The sequence below is a fragment of the Eutrema salsugineum genome, unplaced genomic scaffold (genome assembly GCF_000478725.1).
Source record: "Eutrema salsugineum unplaced genomic scaffold, Eutsalg1_0 scaffold_12, whole genome shotgun sequence".
NCBI lineage: Eukaryota > Viridiplantae > Streptophyta > Magnoliopsida > Brassicales > Brassicaceae > Eutrema > Eutrema salsugineum.
This window is the reverse complement of record NW_006256895.1, coordinates 10,694,089-10,706,336: the sequence shown is the minus strand read 5'-3', so window position 1 is coordinate 10,706,336 and position 12,248 is coordinate 10,694,089. Positions and strand designations below refer to the sequence as shown.

General features: G+C 44.8%; 3 protein-coding genes across 3 annotated transcripts; 1 reads left to right on the top strand and 2 right to left on the bottom strand.

The window, feature by feature from the left end:
* Nucleotides 1-3,087: 3,087 nt before the first annotated feature.
* On the bottom strand, nucleotides 3,088-5,925 carry LOC112089223. Its single transcript, XM_024160206.1, has 7 exons — nucleotides 5,761-5,925; nucleotides 5,392-5,522; nucleotides 4,787-5,289; nucleotides 4,451-4,689; nucleotides 4,066-4,386; nucleotides 3,697-3,978; nucleotides 3,088-3,621 (listed from the first exon to the last, which is right to left on the bottom strand). Exons 1-7 carry the CDS (start codon nucleotides 5,923-5,925, stop codon nucleotides 3,088-3,090), a joined length of 2,175 nt encoding a protein of 724 aa, XP_024015974.1.
* Nucleotides 5,926-8,618: 2,693 nt separating this feature from the next.
* Nucleotides 8,619-10,552, top strand: LOC18025676 (dnaJ homolog subfamily B member 13). The gene is made up of 3 exons (XM_006408919.2): nucleotides 8,619-9,014; nucleotides 9,349-9,779; nucleotides 9,937-10,552. Exons 1-3 carry the CDS (start codon nucleotides 8,850-8,852, stop codon nucleotides 10,370-10,372), a joined length of 1,032 nt encoding a protein of 343 aa, XP_006408982.1. The 5' UTR covers nucleotides 8,619-8,849; the 3' UTR covers nucleotides 10,373-10,552.
* LOC18025675 (pentatricopeptide repeat-containing protein At2g20540) lies at nucleotides 10,500-12,152 on the bottom strand. The gene has a single exon (XM_006408918.2). The coding sequence runs from the start codon at nucleotides 12,150-12,152 to the stop codon at nucleotides 10,557-10,559; it is 1,596 nt and encodes a 531-aa protein (XP_006408981.1). The 3' UTR covers nucleotides 10,500-10,556.
* Between the last annotated feature and the right edge of the window lie 96 nt (nucleotides 12,153-12,248).

Here is a 12,248-nt window from a genome sequence, read left to right as displayed (position 1 = left end):
ATAATAATGATCCACATGTAGTCGTTCTATATAAACTACATAGTCAATCAATTTAGTAAAAATCCTAAAATAAACTTCTAATTTCTTTTAATCTGAAACCCAAAATTTTCGATTATTTCAGCCTCCAATTGCAGAACACATAATCCAGAATCGACGATTTCATCTTATACAACTTATTGCGACATCATCAACGATAACGAATAAAACCCAAATCCGATATTGTTAATATAAACCCAAACCCAAAACTAGCCAACAGATTCAGGTCCACCGCCGGCTAATTTGAAACACCCCATCCCGGACTCTAAGCCCGTGGAGGTTGTTCCCGGTCGGACCGCTATACGGCTCCATTTCCATCAGTCCATTTTAGGGTCTAGTCCTTTATTTAATCCATGTTTGATGTATGTATTCTTAGATTCACTAACTTAGAGTCGATATGTAATAAACAAGTAAGAGAACAGATATTTTATTGATATAATAAAAGATTCAATACAACTTAAGAGTTTGCATATAAGCTATTATAAGTTCGCATGATCCCATCTATCTGTTCTATCACACCACCCATCATCCTTGGCTAAACGGTCAGTGCGCCTATCCTTTTTCCTTTCCGCGTTCATCGCTTCCTGTAAACCAACATTATAAGTACACGCTATTTTGGCTAAGTATTATTCATGCATATGTATGCGATTATGTTTATGTTTCCCGACCCCGTTTCTAATCCACAACAACTATTTCTAATCCGGTTCATAGGTCGGCCTTGGACTGGCCGAGTTTTGGCAAGAACCGCTCTGTCTCCCAAGCCACTCGGCTGCCGCGCCAACCGGATCTGGTCAATAACCAATACGATTCTATGTGCACCATCACCAGTCCAGTCTCAATTCAATGGTCGGCAATATTTTGAGATTTTGGCCGAGATACATGGTCGGATCTGCCTAGCCCATACTTCGGCCGATCGTCGCATGTCCTCGGTCAAATCTGTTCTTTCTTCTGCCGCCACTAACCATCCGTTCGGCCTAGCCCATACTTCGGCCGATCATCAGGATCGTACGGTGAAATAACAACTTAACCGTACGCTCCTATCTACGAACGCACCTTAGAGATTCACGGTCGTTGGTTCTTGCCGCGTTCCCTTTCTTCTTCCTTCTTCCGCGACCCGCACCAGCCACTCCGGTCGATTCCTCCTACCGCCGGACATGTTATTTCTCTCTCCTGGTTTGCCTTAGTCTCACGGTTTGGTAGAAATTTGGGCAGAGTTTCTCTCCCTGTTTGTGAGTGTCTAAAAACGGGGACAAGGAGGTCAATTTATAGATTTCCCTTGATGTAACCGCCTTGGACGAACTGGTGCATGTTATTGGACGAACGGGTGTGTTGATTGGGTGCATAGGCTTTGCAACCCTTCGGCCATAACCGCCCAAGTCCAGCCAGCTCACTTAGCACTCAGCTGGACCAACTGTATTATACTCTTCCCAGCTGAGCTGCGCTTCCCGGCAGCTGATCTAGCTAGCTTAGCTTACCCCTTCCAGCTCGTCTTAGCTCAATCCTACTCGTTGAGCTATCTTTCTTTCTTTTTATTGGCTAAATCCCACGCTAATGAACTTAAACCATCCTTCTGGACCATGGCTTATGTTCTTCCTTAAACTCTCGGCCATTGTTTTCCGCTTCACGGCCATGGTCCGTCCAGGCGACCCTATTGCGGATCGGGGACGTTACAAGTCTCCCCCCTTGAAAGGGATTCGTCCTCGAATCCGGGCTAAGGGGTAGAACCTTGTTCCATTCCTCGAACAACTCGGGATAATCCGCCTTCATCCGATATTCTGTTTCCCAAGTTTCTTCTTCCACACCGTTACTTTCCCAAACGACTTTGACCATCGGAATCTTTTTCCTTGTTGCTTTTTCCATCTTGTCAATGATCTGGACTGGTCTTGTTTCCACAGTCAGATTCCCTTTAAGGTCTGAAGGAATCTTGGCCAGGACTTTATACGGCGACATCTCAATGCTGGCTTGGAAAATGTTGTTGTAAGCGAATTCGGCTAAGGGTAAATATTTCCTTCATGAACCGCCCCAATCCAGAACGCAAGCCTGTAGCATGTCTTCGAGGATTTGTATGGTCCGTTCTAACTGACCGTCTGTCTGCGGATGGTAAGCCGTGCTCATGTTCACTCTTGTCCCCAAGGCTTTTTGAAAAGCCCTCCAGAAGAAAGACGTGAACCAAGAATCCTGGTCTGAAACTATGCTTGCCGGAACACCATGAAAACGGACTATTCCATCCAGATACCTGCCCACAATATGTTCAACACCATCCGTCTTCTTAATTGCGATGAAGTGAGCAGACTTAGTTAATCGATCCACCACAACCCAGACCGCATCACGTCCGGTCCCTGTTCGGGGAAAACCAGTCACGAAATCCATCGTTACATGATCCCATTTCCACTCTGGAATGGGTAAACTCTGTAGCAACCCACTCGGGACTTGATGTTCCGCCTTTACCAGTTGACAAGTAGGACATCTTGCCACCCACTCAGCCACGTCTCTTTTCATCCCGACCCAATGATAATACCGTTTCAGATCCTGGTACATATTGTTAAGTCCGGGATGAATCGAGAACTTAGACTGATGCGCTTCTCTAAGGACTTCTTCCTTTAACTCTTTCACCTCTTGAACACATACCCGGACGTTAACCACAATCGTGCCATTGTTTGACGTTTGGTACTCCGTCTTCCCATTCTGCACAGCCTTGCACAAGATCTCATCTTTTCCTTGTGCAATCCGAATCCGGGTAAGCAGGTCAGCTTGATCTGCCGCCCTTAAGCCCAACGGTTCCAGTTCGGTGGACAAGGCATTAAGGTGAAATGTCCCAATCATGTTTAGTAGCATCTCCGCTTCTTTTTCCGCAGCCACTTTGGACCGTCTTCTGCTCAGAGCATCCGCGACTAAGTTAGCTTTGCCATGATGGTAAGCTATATCCAGGTCGTAATCCGCCACAAGTTGCATCCACCGCCTTTGCCTTAGGTTTAATTCAGGCTGCGTGAAGATGTACTTCAGACTCGTATGGTCGATGTAGATTTGCACTTTAGCTCCATAGAGATAAGATCACCATATCTTAAGTGCAAAGACTACTGCCGCTATTTCCAAATCATGGGTTGGATTATTCCCTTCGTGTTTCCGTAACTGCTTTGATGCATAAGCGATCACCTTGCCGTTTATAGATGCATCCGCGTACACCACATACGGCTGGTCTGTTTCAGGTAAAGCTAGAACCGGTGCGCTTGTTATTTTTTCCTTCAGCCCGGCAAAACTCTTTTCACACCCCTCCGTCCACATGAATTTCACATCCTTCCCGGTCAGCCGCGTCAATGACTTGGCTAAACTCGAGAATCCATTCACAAACTTCTTATAATATCCCACCAAGCCGAGAAAACTCCTTATTTCCGAAGCGTTCTTGGGTCTTGGCCATTCCTTAATGGCTTTGATCTTCTCTGGATCCACCGATACACCTTGGTATAAGAAAATATGTCCTAGGAACCCAATACTCCTTTGCCAAAAGCTACACTTGCTCAATTTTGCATATAGCTTTTGGTCCCTTAGTCGCTGCAACACCGCCCTCAAATGACTTTGATGCGTTTCCTAGTATTTTGAATAAACGAGAATTTCATCGATGAAAATGATAACAAATTCGTCCAGACAATCACGGAAAATCACGTTCATCATCTTCATGAAGGCTGCTGGCGCGTTTGTCAATCCGAATGGCATAACCACAAATTCAAAATGGCCATACCTAGTCCGGAAAGCCGTCTTGCGCGCATCCGAAGGCTCTATGAGAATCTGATGATATCCCGAAGCCAAATCCACCTTTGAGAACACGGTCGCCCCTTTCAACTGATCCAGCAACTCGTCTATCCGAGGCAATGGGTACTTGTTCTTAACAGTTACTCGGTCAAGCCCTCGGTAGTCGATGCACAACCTAAAGCTTCCGTCTTTCTTCTTAACAAATAAAACCGGCGCTCCCCATGGTGAACTACTTGGCCTGATAAATCCTTTTTCCAATAGTTATTCCAACTGTTTCTTAACCTCGGCCATTTCTGCCGGAGCCATCCGGTAAGGCGCCTTCGAGAGTGGGGACGTTCCCAGTTCAAGTTCTATCGTAAATGGATCCGACTGGTCAGGTGGTAAACCTGTTAAGCCCTGGAACACATCTGCAAATTCATTGACTACCGGAATTTCCTTGATCTTGGCACCCTTGCCCACTTCGGCCATGGTGATTGTGGCCAAGTAAGCCTCACACCCCTTCTCAAGCATCCTTTCTGCTTGGATCGTTGAGACAATCAAACTCCCTGAAGGTTGTTGAATTCTTTGAAACTCCAATTTTCCCGCATCCCGCACGAACCGCACCTGTCCCCGGTAACAGTCTAGCGTTGTTTTATATCACTTTGTGATGCTTGAGTTGGACTATGACCAGATCCGCCGGTGGGTTCACACCCCCGATCATCACCGAGATGTCATGGACTGTTTCCTGCGAGTACATGACCTGACAACCTGCGGCATTGACTATCCCATAGTCTTTCCCAGGTTCTGTAGCCTTTTCATGTTCTCTACAGAACCTGCCTTTTCCTATCATTTCCGGGCTCACAAAACTATGTGTAGCTCCGGTATCATATAAGACGTGTGTTGACACACCGCCTATTTTTAGGGTCCCTACACATTTTTCCTAAATGTTAAATCCCCTATCATTTCTACCCCGATGCAATGCCATGCTCAAAATTTAAATTATTGAATAGGCTAGGAAACTTACCAGTGATCTCACTGTAACTTCCGGCCTCATCAATTTTCTTGGACAACTCGTACATCCGGGGTGCTACAGCCTGTCTCTTAGCTTGCTGTGTGTCCCCGCTACGGTTTCCTCTTTGTTCCATCCGTATCTCATCTTGCAGCTTAGGACATTTCTTCTTGAAATGTCCGGCCTTTCCGCAATAGAAACAGGATATTTCCTCATTTTTAACCCTGAGCTGCCCTTGCTCAATCCGCGGACAGCTTTGAACCGTGTGGTTCTTGCTTCTGCACTTGGCACATGCTCTAGCCATTTTCCAGCATGTACCCCCGTGCTTCTTTCCGCAAGTCGCACATTCCCCTTGTTTAGCCGAGGCTTGACCGCCTTCACCGACCTGATCCCATTTCTGTTTCCTGTTATCCACGATCTTACTCGCCAGGTTGGGACGTGTCAGAGCTCTTTCCTTATTTTCTTCCTCAATACTGGACTCAACAGCCGCAGCCCGTTCCACCAATTCCGCAACCGATCTGAAGGTGCGTGAGGAGCAATGAGTTCAGAGGTCTCCTCTTAAGCCGTGGAGGAATCGCCGGATCTGTGTATCCTCCTTCACCAATTCCTCTCAAACACACCGTCGAAGACGGTTGAATTCCACCTCGTACTCTCGGACAGTCCAGTTTCCTTGTGTTAAATCCATGAATTGCTGTTCAAGTCTATCCCAAGCTTCCGAGGGAAAGTACTTTTGGTTGAACTTCTCATCAAACTCGGCAAAAGTATCAATACCCCCCGAGCGTTTTTCCACTGATACCCACCAATTATGCGCATCCCCTTCAAGGAAGTGGACCGCAATGTCCTTCTTGTAATCTTCCGGGCATCTTGTGGATCGAAAATTTCAGACCATGCGGTTCCTCCATTCATCTGCCTCTATCGGGTCGGAACTACCCCGGAATTGCCTAGTTCCAAGCCTGGCCACGTGATCCAACACGACCAAATAGTCTAACCTTCCTTGTTGTCTTAGCCAGTGATGAGTCGAGTTCCATCACCTCCGCAGCCATGCCTTCCTTCTCTTCTACAATCGGAATGGTCGTACGGTTTTTTGTGGATTGCCCATCGAACAGGTTTCTCGCTGGTGCGGCAGTCTGACTCAGGACCGCCAACTGCGTCATAATAGCTTAGAGTGTTTGTCACATCTCCGCAGGAGTAGGTACTGCAGTCTGGTTTCCCGTTCCAGCCACCGAACCTTCCTTATTTCCAGAACCTTTATCCGATGTCTCAGCAAAATCGTCACGATTCATCGCCTCACGACCGTCCTGGTCGCCCATCGGTCTCTTCCCATTATCCACGACCTTGGTCTGTTCATGCACGACCAAATTCCCGTTGCCCTTTTCTCTTTCCCCAGCTTTAGGTCCGGTAGGGTTGAGAGCAGAGGGATCCGCCGCATTGGCCTGACTTGTTTCGGCCGTCTCCTTATTCTTTTTACTTTTCTCCGTCTTGTTGCTTTTACCCATCTGCAAAATTTGTTTAGTTAGTGCATCCTAACTATTACCCAGATTCTTAGACAAGCCTAGCTACAACCTAGCGCGAGAACCTTTTAGCCAATGAGTAGTGTACCCAAAACCCAACACAACCGTCCTAGGAGCAAACATGCTCTGATACCAACTTGAAACACCCCATCCTGGACTCTAAGCCTATGGAGGTTGTTCCCGGTTGGACCGCTATACGGCTCCAACCCCATCAGTCCATTTTAGGGTCTCATCCTTTATTTAATCCATGTTCGATGTATGTATTCTGAGATTCACTAACTTAGAGTCGATATGTAATAAACAAGTAAGCGAACAGATATTTTATTGATATAATAAAGGATTCAATACAACTTAAGAGTTTGCATATAAGCTATTATAAGTTCGCATGATCCCAACTATCTGTTCTATCACACCACCCATCATCCTTGGCTAAACGGTCTGCGCGCCTATCCTTTTTCCTTTCCGCGTTCATCGCTTCCTGCAAACCAACATTATAAGTATACGCTATTTTGGCTAAGTATTATTCATGCACATGTATGCGATTATGTTTATGTCTCCCGACCCCGTTTCTAACCCACTGCAACTATTTATAATCCGGTTTATAGGTTGGCCTTGGACTGGCCGAGTTTTGGCGAGAACCGTTCTGTCTCCCAAGCCACTCGGCTGCCGCGCTAACCGGATCCGGTCAATAACCAATACGACTCTATGCGCACCATCACCGGCCCAGTCTCAATTCCATGGCCGGCAATCTTTTGAGATTTCGGCCGAGATACATGGTCGGATCTGCCTAGCCCATACTTCGGCCGATCGTCACATATCCTTGGACAAATCCATAATTTCTTCCGCCGCCACTAACCATCTGTTCGGCCTAGCCCATACTTCGGCCGATCATCAGGATCATGCGGTGAAATAACAACTTAACCGTACGCTCCTATCTACGAACGCACCTTAGAGATTCACGGTCGTTGGTTCTTGCTGCATTCCCTTTCTTCTTCTTTCTTCCGCGACCGCACCAGCCGCTCCGGTCGATTCCTCCTACCGCCGGACAGGTTATTTCTCTCTTCCGGTTTGTCTTAGTCTCACGGTTTGATAGAAATTTGGGCAGAGTTTCTCTCCCTGTTTGTGTGTGTCTAAAAATGGGGACAAGGGGGTCTATTTATAGATTTCTCTTGATGTAACCGCCTTGGGGAACTGGTGCATGTTATTGGTCGAACGGGTGTGTTGATTGGGTGCATAGGCTTTGCAACCCTTCGGCCATAATCGCCCAAGTCCAGCCAGCTCACTTACCACTCAGCTAGACCAACTGTATTATACTCTTTCCAGCTGAGCTGTGTTTCCCGGCAGCTGATCCAGCTAACTTAGCTTACCTATTCCAACTCGTCTTAGCTCAATCCTACTCGTTGAGCTATCTTTCTTTATTTTTCTTGGCTAAGTCCCACGTTAACGAATTTAACCCATCCTTATGGACCATGGCTCATGTTCTTCCTTAAACTCTCGGCCATTGTTTCCCGCTTCATGGCCATGGTCCGTCCCAGCGACCCTATTGCGGATTTGGGACGTTACATAATTCGTCGGAGAAATCTGCTCCTCCGCCGGCTAATTCCTCATCACCTCTTACCCACCGGTTGATTCATCACCGCCAACATCGTCCGACCCAGAACTGTCGCCTCCTTCTCCTGATTCAAAGCTTATACAGCTTATTGCATCAGCATCGATGAGTACAAACACAAACCAATCTTCCTCAACATTTCCTCATTTTTCATTGGCATGCAATAAATTAAAACTACAAACAAAATAATTTACAGTATTTCGCTGTTCTTCACTCTTCAATTTTCGATGACTCTTCACTTAACTTAAATTTTTTATCACTTTTTAATCTTCGTTGTTCTTCATTTTTGTCAATTGTTCTCTTTTTTAAATAAAAATTTTAAAAGAAAGTTTTCTCCTGATTTTAAAAGTTTTTTTTCCAAATTTTTTTTTTTTCAAATACTAAATATATTATATAGATGAATTAAAATCAATAATAACATATTTATTTTTACGGATTAAAATTAATAAGTTATGTCCTACGAATGAGAAAATTAAAGAGTAAATTTGTATATATTATATATAATATATAGAATATAATAACTATATAATTATTTTTTTAAATATTAAATTTTTGTTGATTATGCCTTTTTTTTTTTCTCGGGAAATTTACATGCCTAATTGCGTTAAGAAGGTAAGGGTGTGGTGTGATGGAAACACGCGTAACAGGCCCGTCACAGAGAACCCAAAAAACAAAAAAATAGAGTACGTAATTAGAAGGGAAGGATTTCTGGAACATTCCACGGAATTCTCCACACTCCGAGAAGAAACATGAATCGGTTTTTTTAAGACTAAAACTATTCTCTCTCTCTCTCCCCCTTTTCTTCAAAGAAGGAAGAGGAACAAACCCCACAACAGCTGAAAATTCACAAGAAACAGAGCAAAGTTTGGATTCATCTTCTCCTCCTCGTGAGATAGATAGATAATCGGATTCAGGAAAAGTGAAGAAGCGAAAGAGAGAAGAAGAAAAAGAAGGTCGGATGGGAGTGGATTACTACAAGGTCCTCCAAGTCGATCGCAGCGCCAGCGACGATGATCTTAAGAAAGCTTACAGAAAACTCGCCATGAAATGGCATCCCGACAAAAATCCTAATAACAAAAAGGACGCTGAGGCTAAGTTCAAGCAGATCTCCGAAGCTTACGAGGTAACATATATATATATATATATATATAGATTTCAATTCGATCCCAAGATCAAATCTTTATGCGTTTCCAGAGCTGTGGACTAATTTGATATAGACTGACTTTTTGCTAGGGGGTTTTGAGTTATTCAAATGCTGGCTTAGTTCTTTTTAGAGACCTTATGCTAAAGAGGTTTTGCATACTGTAGTTTATGTCCTCTGCTCTCTGTGGATTGATGATTGTTAGGAGTTGTTGTTTCCAATTGGTGTCAGACACACTCATTTGTTAGTTTTGTTTTTTGATACATACACTACTGATCCTGTTACTGACTCTCTCTCTCTCTCACCATTGTTGTAGGTTCTAAGCGATCCACAGAAGAAAGCGGTATACGATCAGTATGGTGAGGAAGGGTTGAAAGGGAACGTGCCACCTCCAGATGCTGGTGGAGCCACTTACTTCTCCACCGGGGACGGTCCAACGTCCTTCCGGTTCAACCCTCGAAGTGCAGACGATATATTTGCTGAGTTCTTTGGGTTCTCAAGCCCATTTGGTGGCGGCGCTGGCGGCGGCGGCAGAGGTACAAGATTCTCTAGCAGTATGTTTGGTGATGACATATTTGCCTCTTTCGGTGAAGGAGGAGGAGCTGGTGGCGGGTCAATGCATCAGCATCACGGTGGAGTCAGGAAGGCGGCTCCTATCGAAAACAAGTTGCCTTGTAGCCTTGAAGATCTTTACAAAGGAACCACCAAAAAGATGAGGATCTCCAGGGAGATTGCTGATGTCAGCGGGTAAGTAAGTGAATGTGATGATCAAATTGGAGCCTTTTGCTTAGATTGCTTGTAGCTTGGCCGTAAAAAAAACACGAGCTTGATCAAGTTCTTAGCCTTATTTAGTTAGCTAAAATATCAGAAGGCTGAAAGGTGTTCTCTTTTGATAAATCTGCAGCAAGACGATGCAGGTGGAAGAGATTTTAACCATTGATGTGAAGCCAGGGTGGAAGAAAGGCACAAAAATCACATTCCCCGAGAAAGGGAACGAGCAACCTGGTGTGACTCCAGCCGATTTAGTCTTCATCATCGACGAGAAGCCTCACCCAGTTTTCACTAGAGAAGGCAACGACCTGATAGTCACACAGAAGATCTCACTTGTTGAGGCGTTGACCGGCTATACAGTGAACCTGACAACGCTCGATGGTCGGAGACTGACAATCCCTGTTACCAGCGTGATACACCCTGAGTACGAGGAAGTGGTTCCAAAGGAAGGAATGCCGTTACAGAAAGATCAGACCAAAAGAGGAAACTTGAGGATCAAGTTCAACATCAAGTTCCCCACAAGATTGACCTCAGAGCAGAAGACAGGAGTGAAGAAGCTTCTCGGATAGATTTGAGTTGTACATTCGGGGGATAAAACACAATGTGGAGCAGAAGAGGAAGGTGAAGAGTAAAGCTTCTCAATACTGTTGTGTCCTTTTTCGTCGATTTTGTAACATAAGAACACGATTGAATTACTCGTAATAAAATTGTGTTGCTTTTTTCTATAATAATCGAAACGACTTTAAACCTTGCCTATAAAATTGCAAGATTACCGTTGTTTTTAATCACATCCTGAGCCTGATGTACAGAAAACAGTTGCAACACTGAAGAGACCTCAGTCCAAAAAGGTTTACTATCATCTCCCGCAACAAATTCTTGAACAACATTGTTTACCTCTATCAAGCTACAACCTGGCGTCCTCTTCATGTTTCCGTTCCTTATCAGCTTCCTCATTCTGGAAACATCTTCCCATTTCCCCAAATCTGCATAAATATTGGAGAGCTGAACATAATTCCCCATATCCTCTGGCTCTAGCTCAGCAAGATGATGCATCGCGACCAGAGCAACATCGAGATTGCCTCGTGTCCTGCAAGAACTCAACAGTGATCCCCAAATCTTAGAGTCAGGTTTCACCGGCATTGTTTTGGTTATCTCAACAGCTTGTTCCAGTTTTCCTGCTCTTGCCAAAACATCGATCAAACAACCATAGTGTTCGATCTTGGGTTCTATCTGATAATCCTCTCTCATCATATCAAAATACTTCAAACCTTGCTGCCACAAGCCAACATGTGAACAAGCTGATAAAAGGCCAAGGAATGTGATCCCATTAGGCTTCACCTTCGCTCTCTGCATTTCGTTAAATGTTTCGATAGCTTGGTGAGCGTTCCCGTGATGTGCATACCCTGAGATCATTGTACTCCATGATATAACATCTTTCCTCTTCATTCGGCTGAACAATTCGATTGCTTGACTAATCAGACCGCATTTCGAGTACATCTCGATAAGTGCATTGCAAACACCAGTTTGTTTCAGAAATCCCTTTCTGTCTGCATACATATGGATCCATTTCCCAAGCTCCAGAGATCCGAGATGAGCACACGATGGTAAAACAGAGATGAGACTGATCTCATCAGGCTCGATACCAGCTAACTGCATTCCACGGAAGAACTCCATGGCTTCTACGTAACACCCAATCCCGGTGTACCCAGAGATCATCGCAGTCCAAGATACAATCGTTTTATCAGGCATTGAATGAAACAGGGCTTTTGCTTTCTTCATCTGCCCAAGCCGAGCATACCCAGAGAGCAGACTATTCCACGATATAACATCTCTCACAGACATTTCATCGAACACTTTATGTGCATCAGCAAGATCATCAAACTTCATGTACATATCAATCAGCGCATTCTCTGTCACAAGATGGAATTTAGGCCCGAATTTGCAGAGATGACCGTGAGCTTGCTTCCCTAAGTAATAGGATCCAATGCTTGCGCAAGATTTGAACATAAACGGAAAAGTGAACCGATCGGGAAGGTCAAGGCTCTTCCTGAGCAGCTGCCTGTAGATACGGATCACATCGCGATACAAGGAATTGTGGGCATAAGCTCGAATGATTGAATTGTACAAGAAGACATTAGGATTCGCTACTTGCTTGAAAAGACGGGTTGCACACTCCATATCTCCAATCTTATCGCAGACATCCACCATTTTGGTGACCATAAAGCTGCTTTGAGACAGTCCATGTACGATGATGGAGGCATGGATTTTCTTCCATTCTCCTAGGCTTTTGAATCGCTGTAGAAAAGGCACAAAATAATTCTCCAATTCTCTAATTCCATGAAAGGCCATCAAAAAACAAGCTTTGGAAGCAATCTGCTCGAAGAGGAGGCTCGTCGTGGTGGTGGAAACAATGGCTAAAAAAAAAACAAAGCCCATTTCCATTTC